This window comes from Podarcis vaucheri, assembly GCF_965113315.1.
Source record: "Podarcis vaucheri genome assembly, chromosome: 13".
NCBI classification, from domain to species: Eukaryota; Metazoa; Chordata; class Lepidosauria; order Squamata; family Lacertidae; genus Podarcis; species Podarcis vaucheri.
In genome coordinates, this window is record NC_138751.1 from 7,476,943 (window position 1) to 7,494,881 (window position 17,939).

At 43.2% G+C, this 17,939-nt stretch overlaps 1 protein-coding gene across 1 annotated transcript; it reads left to right on the plus strand.

Moving 5' to 3' along the window:
• The first annotated feature begins 99 nt into the window (after nt 1-99).
• On the plus strand, nt 100-15,793 carry LOC309515932 (uncharacterized protein C14orf93). The gene is made up of 7 exons (XM_082194247.1): nt 100-995; nt 4,954-5,608; nt 6,306-6,551; nt 6,743-6,804; nt 7,367-7,470; nt 11,718-11,830; nt 14,211-15,793. Exons 2-7 carry the CDS (start codon nt 5,087-5,089, stop codon nt 14,610-14,612), a joined length of 1,449 nt encoding a protein of 482 aa, XP_082050373.1. The 5' UTR covers nt 100-995; nt 4,954-5,086; the 3' UTR covers nt 14,613-15,793.
• The last annotated feature ends 2,146 nt before the right edge of the window (nt 15,794-17,939 follow it).

Here is a 17,939-nt window from a genome sequence, read left to right on the forward strand (position 1 = left end):
CGTTACCTTCACTTGCATCTTCACACACGTTTGAGCAAACCAGTCCCTTGCCTTTCGTAGGGATCCCACCCCCTCACCCACCCCAAATCTATGCTTGTTGAATGTTGACAGTCGCAGATGAAGAAGTGCATGCCAATATTAACCCATGCTGGCCCCCTCGCCAAGCATAGCCATCCCAAGTACTTTTATGCACTGTTGGATTTTCTGGTTCCCACCCAATTGACGCGAGCGATGTGTGTGCAGTGCGTAGAACCTAATGTGAACAGAAAAGGTTATTGCCAGCTGCAGGGCACCAGGAACAGAATGAACAAAGCAGCCAAGATGGAGGCGTAGTTTTGTAGAGAGACGAAAGCAAAAGAAACCTTCCTGGGTAAACGGCCTTTCCTTTTCCAAATCTGCCCCCCCCATGCTTGTTTAGTGGGTGGAGAGGAAGAAAATTAGGGTTACAGTACACAACAAAATGAGTGAGGCATGGGCCATGGGGTTTCCTGGATTGGGTCGGGGGGTACAGCTGCAAAGGTTGAAGGGAACAGCCAGCAAGAAGGATGAACAGAAGGAGGAAGGCAATGAGATGAAAGCTGTGTGTACACAGGAGCCAAGGGGAGAGCAATAACAGAAACAGTTCAGAGTGAAATATAGAAGAAGAAACACGAGGGACTAGCAGGAGCATGAGAGGAAGGCTTTGAGAAACAAAATAGCATGCAGAAGTAAAGGGTGGCAAGGATCAAAGGGAAGTGTAAATTGGAGGAATAAAAAACAGCCTGATTGTACATGTCCAGGAAAGGGGGAAATTGGCAGTGCCCAGCTAGTCTAGGTGTCCCCTGCTGGGGCCCTGCTCAGGAATGCGTGTGCAGCTTTGGTGTGTGTTTGTGTGCGTACAGGAGATTGGCCAATCAGGGCAGAAGGGGGGAGCATGGGGGTGTGGCGGTTGGCAGCAGGGTGCACATCCTCCCCCTTTGCACACACACGAATACAAAGAGCTGCACGACCTTCCAGTATCCTTTTCCCAGGGACGTGTGGGATGGAATTGGGGGTGGGGGGGGAAGGATCTGGGGAGGGATTGAAAAGGGAGGCACCCCAATCCCTTGCTTGGCCTTGCCAGGGAAAATATACGCCAAGGGAGAGAGAGGCTTGTATGTGGCAGAATGTGGGAGGGGGGAAAGCAGGAGAGCAGGGATATGCTTGGCAGAAAATATATGTACATGCAGGAACAGAGTAGCTTTGGAGGTTTTGTACATGGATATAGCGAAGAGGGAGAAAGAGGTCTATATAATGCTGAGGAATGGATAAGTGTACAGGAAAATAGGTAATACTCAGATATCATAGATCATAGATTAGTTTATCCCTCCAAACCCTTTAACTGCTATGGGGATTTAAAGAATGGGGGTGGGGGGAATACCTTTCTTCATTTTATTGTGGATGATGTTAGAATTTTAATGGGAATTAGTAGTGGTCATTAATAACAAGGCAGTTAGTCTGGATTATTTAACGCTGTGTAAAGTAATGTGATTTGGCTGTGATGCTGTAGAGGTAAATGGTGTTTCAAGAAGAGCGGATAGGAAAATAAGTGGAGAGGTGAGGCTGTGAGTATACTAATTAGGCACACAGGATGTGTGTCTACATGATCAGGCTTGCAGAGGAATAATGCATGCATCTGCGTTGGATTTTTTAATCAAATATACCTTCTCTCGTCTCAATCTAATCATGCTTTTGTTTCTACAAGAGGGTGATTAGAAAAGGCACAGGGGGCTTATTCAATATCATTTGGGGTGACAAATATGCTAACATGCATTATTAATTCTTTTGTTCACCCTGTCAGGATTGCTGTAAAGCAGTGAAACGGTGAATTTCCTTTGGCCCAATTTTTCATTAGTGACTGGCTGCGGAATCATTTTGGACTTAAATTAACCTGGAATAAAAGGGTTTTCTTCTTCTTTGGTAATCACTTGTAACTGAGTAAGATTGCCTGCCATGAACATGATGGAGGCCAAGTCTGGATCCACGCATCCTTCCACAGTGGAGACATAGGTTTGTTTCTGGGTGGGAGTAGATCATGGTGAGGGTTTGCCAAACATGCCTTCCTCTTAGCATGTTTCTCCCTTTCGTCCTGAGTTCGAGTGTCTTCAAAGCCCAGGACACCTTTGGTAAAGACTGTTCTCCAATTGGAGCGCTCGCAGGCCAGTGTTTCCCAATTGTCAGTGTTTATTCTACATTTTTATAGATTTGCCTCAAGAGTCTTTAAACCTCTTTTGTTGACCACCAGCATTACGCTTTCCATTTTTAAGTTCGGAATAGAGTAGTGTAGTTGCTTTGGAAGACGATAATCAGGCGCTCAAACATCAAGACCAGTCCAACTAAGCTGATGTTGAAGAATCATTGCTTCGACACTATTGATCTTTTCTTCCTCCAGTACACTGGCATTAGTTCGCCTGTCTTCCCTGGAATAAAAGAGTACTCTAAGTGTTTATGACCCAGGGGGTGTGTTAGCCCTGACATTGCAGTGGGAACATGGCAGCTAATAAATTGGAGGATCTGTATAGTATTTTGTGTGGAAGGGTTGTGTCAGGTGCTTGGGAAGCAGGCGCTGTGAGGCCTGTCAATATTTCCCCTCCCCCAAGTAATAAATTAACCTTCACTTTGAAAGCAAGGGTAAATTAAGAAGGGAAAGACTGGCCACGTAATTTTTAAAATTGTGAGTGACACACAAGCCCATTGGGGACAGACAGCTTTGCTAGTCAGGGATACCAGCTGAGGGAGGACTTATGGGGAAAATACTTATCAGATATGGGACGCGGGTGGCGCTGTGGGCTAAAGCCTCAGCGCCTAGGGCTTGCCAATCGAAAGGTCGGCGGTTCGAATCCCCGCGGCGGGGTGCGCTCCCGCTGCTCGGTCCCAGCGCCTGCCCACCTAGCAGTTCGAAAGCACCCCCGGGGGCAAGTAGATAAATAGGTACCGCTTACCAGCGGGAAGGTAAATGGCGTTCCGTGTGCGGCTCTGGCTCGCCAGAGCAGCGTTGTCACGCTGGCCACGTGACCCGGAAGTGTCTCCGGACAGCGCTGGCCCCCGGCCAATAGATGTGAGATGGGCGCACAAACCCCAGAGTCTGTCAAGACTGGCCCGTTCGGGCAGGGGTACCTTTACCTTTACTTATCAGATACCCAGTAACTGGGTGGACAGGGGGGCAACAAAACCCAGCAATAAATTGAGAAACAATATTATTAGAAAATGAGGATTTAAATGTGGTGGGTTTCTTATTCAAGGCCATGGTCAGTGCCCCTGTGTGCCAGGACGTGTGCCAGTGGTGCGTAAGTCTTGACATGACCTTGGGCCTGGTCAGCCATTTTGGAAGATACCCCAGTCAAGGCAACTTTTTTTGGAAATCATTTATTTTATACGCTGTTGTCGTTGGTGTGTAATTACTGGGTATTTGACATGTCCTTATATTGGATTTTAAAACGTAGAATATGACCGGCGCCTTTCGCGGGGCCACGGAAAGGAAAGGCCTCGACCACCCAGTGTGGGGAAGGCGGCCTTGAAAAGGGCCCAGCCTCGCGGACCTCCTCAGAGAGCCCCCTTCTCCCCCGTCCATGTTCCTTTCCCCCGCCCCTCGCTCCTATCCCCGGGCCTAGGCGCCACCGTCTACAACCAATCGGCTCCCTACCTGCTCTTCCGCAATAGCCTATCGGAGAGCGGCGGGGCGGACGGAGGGCTGTGCCGTTCGTACACGACTGCGGCGCTCTTGCTTCTCCTGCCCCCCCGCCGCCGTCTCCCCCCCCCCGGGCGCTGCACACGCGGGATGGAATGCTGGGGAGCGTAGGATTCCAAACCGTTGGGCCGCAGAAGTAAGCGAGGAGAAGCCCCGGACACGTTTCCCGCCTCGGGGGTTGGGAATTTTAAATATGCAAAGAGACGCCTTACATGAACTTTAGAGCAGTTGAAATTGGAAAAGCGGAACAGCTTCCTAGGGATGGGGATGGATAGTTTCCCCTCTCCGCTTTACTTTCCATTATCACCTCAGATTCGGTCCCCTCCTCCGTCCCCAGTTGCGGAGATTCAAAAACATTGGTTCTTTAAGGGCTGTTTGCAAGTGCTTTGCAAGAGCTGATATGCGATGCTGGTTAAAAGCAAACTGTACTGTTGAGGAGGAGAAACAAACGTTGCACAGTGTGAACTACTGAAACAAAGCAAGAGGTTTCCCCCCGCTTTTTTCTTTTGCCAGGGTCTCAGTGCTTCTACAAAGAAATTGGAAAGAGGTAGCCAAAACCTGAACTGCTAGTTCAGCTCTTGAGTTCATTGCAGGACTTTGACTGCCAAAATAATCAATAGATATAGACTGTAAAAGCAATAAGATTTACAAGAGGTCAGCTGTGGGTTAATATAGATCCAAATGGACAAGTCGGGTGGCTGGAAGATAGTGCTGAATCCCTCCTAATGTTAATCACACTGAGCATAAATCTAGATTGGGGCTCACAAACTGATTCATAGTCTGTTGAGGGTTTTTTTTATTCAGGTGTTCTGTGGCGTGTCTGCCTTAAATATAATGATTTTTGATTGTATTTTAATTGCTTCTTTTATTTCTCAAATTTATTGAATTATAATTTGAATTTCTACGGAATCCAAATTGTAATTCAGCCTGATACAATATAAGAAATAAAAGAACAAAGGAAAATGCAGTTTAAAATACAGCATCTAGCAAAAGGCATTACAACTGCATCAAGGGGTCGGGGAGGGGTAAGTTTCCGAACCACAGATTTAGACAGATTGAGTGCAAATATGAAATGGCCTGCCCTGTTGGGTTTGGCAACAGCAGATCTGTATACAGAGGTTAGAGCCTAAATCTAAGCAATTTAGATGATCAGAAGCAGGTAGGTTCAGATGTACTACAACATGGCTGTCTGCTCCAGTCATACTCTTAGAAATATTTCTTTAATATCTTTCCTCTTGTTTGCTGAGACCCAGCCTTCTGAGCAGTGCCATGGGCATGCCTCCACCGCAGAGCATTCAAGGCCAGATCTGAAGCTCGCCTTGCCTCCTCCAAGAGAACTAGCTGGGGAACACCAAGAATCCCTCATAAACCTGCATCGTCATGTCATTCAGTGCCACAATTTTGTTCTCCCCTCCCAACACCAAAGAGGCAAAATGCTGCTGCTGCACCTGCAAGCAGGAGCCGGGGGCTGAGGCGACTACGCCGCCACCGCCACCATCTTCATCGAGCACCCCCATCACGGTTACAGGCACTGGGCTAGCGGTACAGTCTTCAGAGCAACTGCTCCATGTCATCTATCAACGTGTAGAGAAGGCAGTGGGCCTTGCTGAGGTGGCGCTGAGCCTGGCCAAGGCCAATAATGAAGCCCTGAGGCGGCTGGAGGAGGAAATGGGGACACTGCGCCGAAGGATGGCCCCTGTCGTCAAAGCCAGCCCCCTGAGTGGTCCTGAGGAGCGGCAAGAGGACAATGAAGAGCAGAATGAGGAGGAACAAGAGGCCGAAGGCTTCAGAAGTGGTGTCCAGGTGGTCATTGAAGAGCTGCGGCAGCTGGGAGCGGCGGCAGGGCCACCTGGACACTTGGGTTTCTCGCCTGTGCATCTGGGGCCTGGGGGGCTTGGCGGGGTATGTAGGCTGAAGATTAAGAGCTTCTTTGTCCCTCCCACCCCACAAAATACACACAGTCCCCATGTCCCTCCGGTCAGACACAGATGGGCTCATGAATATTTGATGGCATCTCTCGCCTCCTCTGCCAGTGACCTGCTCAGGAGAGATGCATTCTGGGAGCCATGCCAAGCTCTGCTCTGCTGTTGTGGCCTGGGGTTGGGGGCACTGGCAAGAGCTAAAAGTGTATGTGTATTTGTATATGTGATACCAAAGCTGGTACGGGAGTCAGGCTGGAGCTGTTTGCGATGATTAAGAGGCATTGGCAACGTTGTGATTGGCAGGCGTTCTAGTGGGTTAGTGTTAGAATGTTTTCATATATATGGGGCTATGAGAAGTGCCTTTGAGCCTTCCGTACCACTTGAGCCAACTGTGAACTTTTGTCGGTGAACGATAAAAAGAGGCTTTAAAATTCAGCTATGTGTTTTGGCCATTACACACTTGTGTTTGCAGGCCAATGCGTTTTGTGTGCCTGCGTGAAAACACACAAAAGAAGGTTTGGAGGAACTTTAAAGGATAGTAGAGCAGAGATAAATTAAAGGCCCACATTTTGAGCCAGAGCTGTAGAATTGGAATAGCAGCTGCGATAGGAAGGGTAGCTGCAGTTTGGAATGAAGGATATCATATTAAGTCGTACAAGTCTTTTTCTTGTTCTCAGGGAGCAGAAGAATCACCTGCTGTAGATGTCTCCATTCAACGGGTCTATGCCACGCCACCTTCCCCCTCCTCTCAGCCTCTGGATGATCCTTCTCTCTCCTGCCCAGAGGTATCCCCCAACAGCATCACCTTGGAGGACAACATGCACGGGGAGCCACGTTTCTCTTTGGGCTTTGCAAGTCTTCCTTGTAGAAACCGAAGCATGGGACAGAAGAATGCAAGGCGCAAGAGGGACTTGGTGCTCTCGGTTAGTTGCCTTAGATAACTGCCACATATTGGAGCTTGTGTCTCACAAGGAACTTGGCATGGGCCCAGCAGCTTAGACACTGCAAAGCTTATTTTAATTAACTTTCTGGGGCATGCTGCTCTGTTTTAATAGCTTGGGGTTTGCAGAGTTACTGTGGAGGGGCACTTATCTCTTTCTGTTTACTCTCCCAGAAACTGGTCCATAATGTCCACAACCACATCACCAATGACAAGAGGTTTGATGGCTCTGAGAGGTGAGCTCTGGGTGGGATTGGCACATAAGATAAGGAAGAGTAACTGCAAAGGAAAGATAACCAACAAGTGTGGCTTCTCTTCTCACTGCGTTGTGGTGGGAGAAGGAAGTTGCATAGATCAAGCCGGTCTTTTCTGCATAGCTAATAGAACCCAGAACGCCTTTATTGATCTGGCAACCCATGTTCCCACTGAAATTAATCTCAACATCCTGAATAGTCAACCTTCATTATTATTATCCCGTATTAAGTCACCTTAATAACGTTCAGGTTATTAATGCTTATATAGGGCCAACTGTTTGAAACGTGCTTTATAAACTACAAGAGGAGAGGTCTCTGCCTTAAGGGCTTGTAATATAGAATTCAACACATGGGAGACAACAGGAAGGAGAAGAAGGAGAGAGTCACAGTAAAGATGGAAGAATAATGTACTTAGGGTTAGTTAGATTATGGTATGAGGACTTGGAGGTTGTGCTGAAGGCATTGCTAAAAACATGGGTTTTGAAGATGGATTTGTTCTAGTCTTTACGTTTCTCCATTCTCTTTCTCTCCCCCCCACCCCCAGCATTAAATCTTCATGGAATATCTCTGTAGTGAAATTCTTGCTGGAGAAACTGAAGCATGAATTGGTATCAAATCACCACAATTACACTGACAAAGAACTAAAAGGTAAGATGAGGGTGAATAAAAACACTTCACTTGTTTCATGTCTGGATTTTATTGTTAGAGCATACCTAAAACATTTTTACCTGTTGAGTAATCCTTATACACTTTGCTGGTAAATTTTACTCCAGATCTGAAAATAAATATCTCTCATTTGGTGCTATTTATTTTCAGATCTGGAAATGGGAATAAGACAGAATTTTTTAGATCGCTCGAAGAGAAGTTATTTGAGTATATGGACCAAAAAATCATACTAATGGGAGATATGAATGGTGTGATTTCAATAGAAATGGATAGATTAAGAAAAACGATGAATAAAGAAGGGAAACTACCCAAAACTTTCTTTATGATGACGAAGAACTGTAATCTGGTAGATATGTGGAGGCTCAAACACCCATTGGAGAAGCAGTTTACCCATTACTCAGAACCAAATCAATCTTTCTCAAGAATAGATCAAATATGGGTCTCGAACGAGTTAACCCCAAGAATACAAAGAATTGAAATACAAGCGAGGGTGATCTCCGATCACAATCCAATAGTAATGGAGTTAAAAAGTTTGGAAGAACGATCTTTTAGGTGGAGACTAAACGACAATTTATGGAATGACCAAAAGTTTGTTGAAAAAGTACAAAGAAATCTAACTGAATTCTTTATGAATAATATGGATAAAGGGACAAAAACGAGTGTGGTGTGGGACGCGAGTAAGGCAGTGATGAGGGGCCTCTGCATCCAACAGAATGTATGGAAAAGGAACAACAAAGAAAGAGCGACAAAAGAGATTCTGAGACAGATTATGAACAATGAACAAAAGTTGATTAAAAAACCCAACAACGTGAAGATAAAACAGGAAATAAAGATTCTCCAAACCCAATTTGCAATGTTAGTTAATAAAGAGGTTGAATGGAACGTGAAAAGATTAAGACAGATAAACTTCGAGTTTGCCAATAAATCAGGAAAATGGCTCGCCTGGCAGGTTAAGAAAAAAAAAGAACAAAACACAATTCATAAAATTGAGTTGAATGGAGAAGAAACATCAGAACCGAAGGAAATTAGGAGAGCATTTACGGACTTTTATAAGCAACTATACAGAAATAAAGATAGAAATAACAAAAGAAAAATAGAAAGATACTTGAAAGAAAAAATGGTAAGGAAGATCCCGGTAGATCAAAAAGAACAGCTGAATGCACCAATATGCAAGGAAGAAGTAGAAGAAGTTATAAAAGAGTTAAAAAGAGGGAAAGCACCAGGACCGGACGGATTCACTTGCAGCTACTACAAAGAAATGAAAGACATATTAATGGCTCCGTTGATTAAAGTAATGAACAACATCTTAAAAGAAAAAGATATCCCTGGAACATGGAAAGACGCATTTATTACAATAATACCAAAACAAGATTCGGACCTCACACAAGTCAAGAACTATAGACCCATCTCGTTATTAAATATAGACTATAAGATTTTCGCAGGAATTCTAGCTAAGAGATTAAAAAAGATACTAGTAAAGATCATACATAAAGATCAAGAAGGCTTTCTACCCGGCAGACAAATAAGAAATAATATAAGAAGCATAGTGAACGTTATTGAATATCTATCTGATAGATGTGATAAACCAGCAAGCCTAATATTCGTAGATGCGGAGAAAGCCTTCGATAATGTGGTTTGGGAATTTATGTTGAAGAACTTGGAGCTTATGGAGGTGGGTCAAGACTTTTTTAACGGCATTGAAGCAATATATACGGACCAGAAAGCAAGATTGATAGTAAACAACTCTATCACAGAAGAAATAAAGATATGTAAAGGTACAAGGCAGGGCTGCCCACTTTCGCCTCTACTATTCATTGTAGTTTTGGAAGTCCTTCTAAATGCAATTAGACAAAATAGCCAAATTAAAGGGGTGACATTAGGAGTAAATGAATACAAAATCAAGGCCTTCGCGGATGACGTGGTTTTGACGGTGGAAGAACCCATAGAAAGTATAAAAGAGATATTAGAGGAGATGGAACAATTCGGAAAAATGGCAGGATTTAGGCTGAATAAGAAAAAGACTAAAATGATAGTAAAAAATATGGATGGCGATAAGATCAAATTATTACAACAAAGAACGGAAATTGAGGTTGTGAAAAAGATTAAATACTTAGGAATATGGCTTTCCGATAGGAACATAGATTTATATCAACTTAACTATATCCCAGTATGGAAAGGCATAAAAAGAGATTTAGAGAGTTGGACCAGAATGAAATTATAATTCTGGGGAAGAATATCGATGGTAAAAATGATGGTTCTTCCTAAGCTGCTATTCCTATTCCAAACTATACCCATAATTAAAGACACAAAAATATTTAAAGAGTGGCAAAAGGCGATCTCAAGATATGTATGGGAAGGGAAGAAGCCCAGGATTAAATTTAAATTACTAACAGACACAAAAGAAAGAGGTGGCTTCGCCCTACCAGACATGAAACTTTATTATGAGGCAGCATGTCTGTGCTGGATTAAAGAATGGGTAAAGTTGGAGAATAAGGAATTATTAGATCTTGAAGGGTTCAACAACAAAGCCGGGTGGCATATGTATTTGTGGAGTGACAAAAAGAAGGCAGATAAAGGATTTACGAATCATATTTTTAGAGGTGCTCTAATAGAGGTATGGAATAGATACAAAAACATATTGGAACCAAAAATCCCGCACTGGTTATCCCCGTTAGAAATGATGTCTGTAAAAAAAGTTAATATGAGAGGGAAATGGGGAAACTATGGGGAAATGGTTACCAAGGAAGGAGGGAAGTGGAAATTAAAACCCTACGATCAAGTTAAGGAGTTAACAAACGATTGGCTGCATTACTTTCAGATAAACGAAATGTTTAAAAAGGAGTTGAAGGAAAGAAATTACGTAGAAAAAGAGTCAACTTACCAAAAAGAGATAATAGATAACGAACATAAAATCCTGTCAAAAATGTATAAAATACTACTGGAGTGGCATATGAAGGATGAGGAAGTGAAAGTGGTGATGGTACAATGGGCAAGGGACCTAGGCTATAACATTCAACTAGAGGATTGGGAAAGGTTGTGGAAAGAGAACATTAAATTTACGGCTTGCATTTCACTGAGGGAAAACATGATGAAAATGCTCTACAGATGGTACCTGTCACCTGCCAAATTGGCAAAGATCTATAAGGTGGACAACAAGTGCTGGAAATGTAGATATAAAGAAGGGACTTTCTTCCATCAGTGGTGGGAGTGTAAGAAAGTTAAAAGCTTTTGGGAAGAGATATATAACGAGATGAAAAAGATGCTAAAATATACTTTCGTGAAAAAACCAGAAGCATTTCTATTAGGTATCGTAGGGAAGGATGTCAAAAGAAAAGACTGTAGACTTTTCCAGTACGCGGTGACAGCTGCCAGAATTGTGTTAGCCCAGAAGTGGAAGCAGGAAGGAGTTCCAACGGTGGAAGAGTGGAGAACAAAACTGATAGAATATGCTGAATTGGATAAATTGACAGGGAAAATCAGATATACTAAGGACCAGAAATTTATAAAGGACTGGGAGAAATTTGTGTGTTATTTGGAAAATAATTATGGGGCAAAAATAACGCTAGTGGGATTTAAAGAGGCTTTGTAAAATATCAATAAATATTGTTTAGTAGAGATTATGAGGAAGGATGGAATAACTGGCAATAGAACAAAAAAGATGGAATGTGTATTAAAAGGTTAACTATGAATGATGTCAGCAACGCTGATGGAAGTCCAAAAGGAAAATGATTGGTTGTACATATGGTTTTACTCTTATTGTTATTTTCTCTTTTTTTTTCTGTATATGATATTTTCTTTTTTTGAAACTTTAATAAAAATTATATATATATAAAAAAAAGAAAATAAATATCTCTCTTGGTGTTCACTCTGGAACTTACTGCTGTTGTTGTTGTGATAATTGTCAGTCACTTTTCTCAGACAGTGACTAAAGTGACTTATGTTGGAACCAGTTCAGAATATCCAATGACAACGTAAAAGCACAGCTATGCACAAAAAAAGGCAGGATTTGCAAACTCTACCCCACTAAAAGAGGCCACAGTTGCCACCTTTCAAATTAGGAGCCAAAAATCCCAGGTAAAGAGAAAAGTATTTACCTTCTGGTGACATCGAAATGCTGCCTGTTCATATACATAGACATGCAGACATAAATATCCTCTGGTTACTCAAGTGTGCTTCAAGTTCCTGCTTTTCATGCCTGCAATTGCTTTGCCCGCTTTTTGTTCTGTTAGGTGCTTGTGTGGCCTACTTTCTAACCAAACGACGTGAGTATCGCAACTCTCTGAATCCCTTCAAAGGACTCAAGGAGAAGGAGGAGAAGAAACTACGAAGTAGACGCTACCGGGTAAGGGACCAATCCATTATTCTGAGGAAGTATTTCTCCTGTATTATCTCAACGCTACATTATCTACCAAAAATAGTTTTTTCCCCTCTTTTTATTTAGCCCCAAATGCATTCCTCCATCAATTCCAAAAATCACACTGAAGTGGAGTAGGAAATGGCATTTATATTCTGGTTAGAAACATAAAGAAGCAACACTGTATATGACAGGTGAAGGTGCACTAAGAAAGTTCTTAATATTTAGCTGGAATTCTCTTCCTTGCAATTTGAACTGTAGGTTCATATCCTATTCCCTGGAAATTTGCTCTGTCATTTATGACAGACCTTCAAATATTTAAAGATGGCTTCTTATGCTCCAGGCTAAACATACCACAACTCCTTCCAAATTTTCATTACAGGGCTGGTCTCTAGGCCCATTTCATCTCTGCTCAGCACACTCCGGTTGTTGAATGGGATGGGTTGCTTAACAGTGGAACAGACCTGCCTCAGAAGCTGGACTCTTTGTTTTTTATGCCGAAGGCAGATGGCTATCAGGGATGCTATAGCAGAGAATTTCCTGCATTGGCAGAGGGATTCGACTTGGCCCTCCAGATGTTGTTGAACAACAACTTCCCATCAGCCCCAACAAGCATGGCCTATGGCCATGGATGGTGGAAGTTGTAGTTTAACAACCTCTGGAGGGCCAGAGGTTCCCTATTCATAGATCTTTGGGGTCCTTTCTAACCCTGATTATATAAGGCAGCTTAGAACAGGCTACATGTAGTGGGAACTGCTATATATCTTCAGTGAACTATGTGATGTTGAAATTACTTCAAGTAAATATATGTTCAAACTGCTGCAAAGACATTCCATCAGTTTCACTCACCTCACAGAGTGGTTGTTGTGGGGGAGGAAGGGAAAGGAGAATGTTAGCCGCTTTGAGACTCCTTAAAGGGAGTGAAAGGCGGGATATCAAATCCAAACTCTTCTTCTTCTTCTTCTTCTTCATCAAGCAGTTTAGGTGTTAAATAACTCAGATTTCCTAATTAATAAGTTCATGTTTACTACTCAGCTGTGACTTTCATAACATTTGAGTTATGTTCTTGGATTCCAGCTATAACGACATTTCCTCAGACAACACCATTTCATTCCCCTTTTTATAACCTGATCCTAACTAAGAAGTAAATGACACTGTGTTCAATGGAGCTTACTCCTTAAGGCTGTCATCTTATGTACACTTCTTGTGAATAAGCCCTACGAACTGCAGTGAGACTTACATCTGAGTTAAATATGTGTATGCTTTATGGAAAGTTGCCAAAGGTAACCGGAGACGGTTTACAAAATGTTGTGGAAGTTTTAGAAGTGATTTAACTGGTAAAATCCTTAATGAGTAGTGCTATCCTATGTCTGCTTAGAAGTCCTATTGACTCCAATAGGGCGTAATCCTGGATAGGTTAGGATTGCAACTGAAATGTCGTTTTTTAAAGACTGCAGTCTCATGAACATACATAAGGTAATCCCATTGAAAAAAGTGTAACTTCTGAATAAATACGCACAGGATTGGTCTGTTAGCAGGGTGAGAGGATTCTCTCAGTCAAAAATAAATTACTTGATCAAAGTTGTTAAACAAACTACTATTCATTCTAATAAGCTTCCTACCTAGCAGTTCGTTCCTAAGTGTATTTACTCAGACATAAGGCCCATTGAGTTCAATATGGCGTATTTGCAAGTGTCGGCTTCTAAGACAGCAGCCTAAAACAGAAAAAAAGGAAGAAGAAAAAACCAGGGAACTGGATCATTATGTCTGCATCCCACTTGTTTTCCAATATCATTTATCAAAGCAGTGCTAGTCTTCCTTTAAAAAGAAAGAAAAATGAAGCGTGCCTCAGAGTAAAGCTTCACTCTCTTCTGAGACCTCCCTGTAGCAGAAGAGACTTTCCTTCACCCAGGGGAGCAGACACTCGGGTGGTGGGGCAAATGAGCCCATCAACCCACAGCTGCCAGGAGGTGTTTGCATTATAAACTGCAGGCCTTGGAGCATGTGTTCTATTTCTGCTGCAGAGACGATTCCCAAGCTAGCTTGTCAAATGCTGGGCAGCAGAAAGCTCTGGTTTTCAGACACATGCCACAGAGCAGGTTCCACTTTTCAAAAGACACTGGGCAGCAAGCAAGCAAATTCTTAAGGTGGTGGGGGCCTGCAATATGGCAGGCCCGGGTAGAGCCGAGTTTTTGAGTCCTCCAACACTAGGGGGAAGACAAAATGGGGGGAAGGTATATGATAGAGGAGTTAGGGGGCAGGAAGAGACATTTGGGAAAGACAAACCAGTGAGGACAGATGGGGTGAGTAATTGCAGGGGCGTTAGTCTTAGAATGACTAATTAGGCTTCATTTTGTCTTATCATTAGCTTTTTGCAAATCGTTCAGGGGTGGCGCGTCTGCTGGGCCCTGAAGAGCAGCGTTTGTGGCAAGGCGTGACAGAGGAGCTCATGTCAGACGAGGAAGACAGCCTAAGTGAGCCAGGTGTGTGGGTGGCACGCCCCCCACGATTCCGCGCTACCCCCCTCACTCAGCTTTGCTACCGACTTGATGCCAACTCAAAGCATGGCACCAAAGCTAACCGGGTTTATGGGTCGCCCTCTGACCGCCTGCCCTCCGCTGAAGCTCAGCTTCTGCCCTTGCACCTCTACAACCCCCATTTTCAAGAGGAAGGAGCCAGGGCGGGCACACCACCTAGGCCGCCCAGCCACAAAGGCTTTTGTCCTGACCTCAGCTCATTCGTTGAGATCAAAGTGGAAAAGGATGAGTGACCTGAGAATGCTGATTGTGTTTAATATGGCAGCCAAAAGGAAGACAAGGAGAGAATACAGGATCACCACCAGCTGAACTCAGTATCTTCCCAAAGAGGAGGAGGGAAGCAAATTGCCTGCCATGCGGCAGGTTGCGTTTGTGGGCTGAGACGCATCTTCGCTCCATAAGGAGCTATTACATCTAGGTCATGATGGAGAAGAAATGAGGGATAGAGAGGGACACCACTGGGGAAAGGAGCCCTTGACAAAGATGTGGCTGTTTGGTCTATACCCAACAGGTTGACAATGTGAACATGAAGAGTACAACGTTGCAAAGGGAATTAAGTCTTTTCTGAGCCTTCAATAAAAGCAACCTTCAAACAAAAATGGGAATTTCCATAAAAACTGACTACATTGTGGACTGGGTGGATCAGAAACTTTGGAGAACCTTTCACAGTGCAAAACTACTCCCAGTTATACTATTGAGTTAATAGTAGCGCAAAAAAATGATAATAATGTCTGAGATGTTTTCTGAAATTATGGGGATTGCTCATTGCTTAGTCAAACTGCTTTTGGGACCACAAGAGTTAAGAGAACACTTAGAGTGCTTCTTGGTCGACTTTTCATTGATAGCAATGCTTTTAAATTAGAAACATTTAGTGATACCAAGTTGACTGTTCTTACCTGTATCTGTGAAAACATTAGGCAGGTGTGTATTTTATTCCTTCATAAACCTCCCTCCTACTTGCAGAGTTCCTATTCCTCCCTCTTGTTTGCAGGAAGAGTAAAAATCTTGTGTAGGAACGCGAAGAAGAGCTAAGAAACAACACTCCTGGTTTTTATTATTGCATTGTTGTGATAACTTCCCCTTTGCTAGGTTTCAGGAATGGCTCTCTATTGTCAAACTCCAAGTCCCCTACAACAGGAGAGAAAAAATATCTCTTTTACCAGCAGTGAAACACCGGGCTTTTTGTTTTTTTAAAAAACATTTGCATATGTTAATTCACATAAATGTACACTAATTAATTTCCAGAGGATTAGCTGTGCTAGAATGTTGCAGCCAAAACAGCGAAGAGTCATTAACACTTCATGCATCTGATGAAGTGGACTCTGGTTCACAAAAGTTTATGCCGCCATAAATGTGTTAAGGTGCCACGAGACTCTTCATTGTTCTTACCAAGTAAAAGTACGTGTTGACTTGCCTGGCTCAAGTTTTTAAAATAATTTGTTTTTCAAATTATCTATGTGTCAGTCTTACCACTGATCTGTCATTAAACTATGGAAATTGCTCCCACGGGAGGCAGTGTTGGCCACCAACTAATACTGGCTGTAAAAGAGGATTAGACAAATTCATGGAGGAGGCTGTTGCTGGCTCTACTAGCCATGATGGCTATGCTCTGCCGCCACAGCTAGAGTCTGTAATGCTTCTTCTGCTTGGATCCTGTTTGAGAGCCAGTGTGGTGTAGTGGTTAAGAGCGGTAGTCTCGTAATCTGGTGAACCGGGTTCGCTTCCCTGCTCCTCCACATGCAGCTGCTGGGTGACCTTGGGCCAGTCACACTTCTTTGAAGTCTCTCAGCCCTACTCACCTCACAGAGTGTTTGTTTTGGGGGAGGAAGGGAAAGGAGAATGTTAGCCGCTTTGAGACTCCTGAAGGGGAGTGAAAGGCGGGATAGCAAATCCAAACTCTTCTTCTTCTTGTGGGTTTCTCATGGGCACCCGGCTAGCTGCTGTGAGAACAGGATGTTGGACTAAATGGCCCATTGGCCTGATCCAGCAGGCCCTTCTCATCTTCTTATGTACATGGATGGACTTATGAGAAACATATTTTAGAGGGTGCTGTCAGGTGTGGAGACATTGGGGGTACAAAGCAGCCCCCCAAAAGAGGGCCACAGCACCATCCTTATGCATACTACTGTATCAAAAGCATAAACTGGATATTTATTGAGCCATCACTGTCCTCTAGTGGCTTTTTTTAGATAGTACAAAAGGATGGATGGTCCTTTTCCTCTCTGGCTGGGCAGACACCTGTTATCAGTCTTTGTTTGATCTAGAAAAAAGCAAAGTGTAAGAGTGGTCAGTGTTATTATGCTTGCTGCAGCCCTCTATTCCTTTCCTCGACACTCACTCGGCTCCCTGTAACCCATGACCCTGTATCTTGGTTTCTATGACAATCCATCCGTCTCTGTTTACAGTCACAAGCAATAATCAGAAACTCCATTCTGATCATAAGAGAATGCATTGAAAGAATGGGACAATAGGTCACTGGTAAAGATCAGGTTCCAGTGATGGGAAATAACACTGCCAGGAACATTGGAATGGAGATACGCTGCCACCTAGAGCACAGGGGTAGGTGGTCTAAGAGGCAACTTCTTATTTTCAAAATCTTAGGTATGCACAAGGCACCTAACACACTTGTAAAACTCCTCATTAATTGATCTGGGCTAACGGCTGTCCCCTGGCTATGTTTTCCTGGTCCAGATAGAATCTCAGCTCCACAGATAAACACAAACTGAAATCTATAGATTGCAAAACCTATCAATCAAAAGAAGCTACCATGGACAGAGACAGTTCAAATAGCAGATGTTAGGCATGGCCATCACCTAGTCGTATGGATGGCAACAATACTGGAACAACTGAGTTTTAGGCTGGTTTCACAAGGCAAATTTAAGATAATGGGAAAGGTGGACTCCTCCCACTGCCTGCTACTACATGTATACACACTACTTTTTAGCAGTTTCTAGTGTACACAGTGCTGTACAGTTTTGTAACGAATTCCTTACCAAGCTGAATCTCATAGTGGTTCACATGAGCCCATAAGACACCCCCCATGGAAAAATAAACCAAAGCTTGCTATAAAACTTTTGGGTGGTACGTTAATAGAATACACCTATTTTATTATACCACAAACAGGGTAAGTTGAGGCTGAGCTAGTGATTCTCCTAAAGTCTCTCGGGTAATCGGTCTGTGCCAGAGGAAGAACTAAGCCATCTGGTCTCAAGGCTAACTCTATATCCTGCCATGATGGCTGGGTACAAAAAGAGACTCCTGTACCTTTAATAGTTGTAGGAATGCTCTCCCCAAGGAGGCTTGCCTGGTGCCATTGTTGCATATCTTTAGGCAAAAACATTCCTTTTTAATCAGTCCTTTAACTTTTAACTATCTGTGGCCTTTTTACACAAGTGGGGATGTTTTAATATTGTTTATTTATTTAGAAAAGGTTGGTATTCGGCTTCTGCTTAAAATACTGTAAGTGGCTTTGAGTTGGTGTGACCTTAAAAATGACTAATAAAATGAATAATAATGATAATACTAGGCGAGAGAAATCTTTTGAGTGTAGCTTTCTTCAC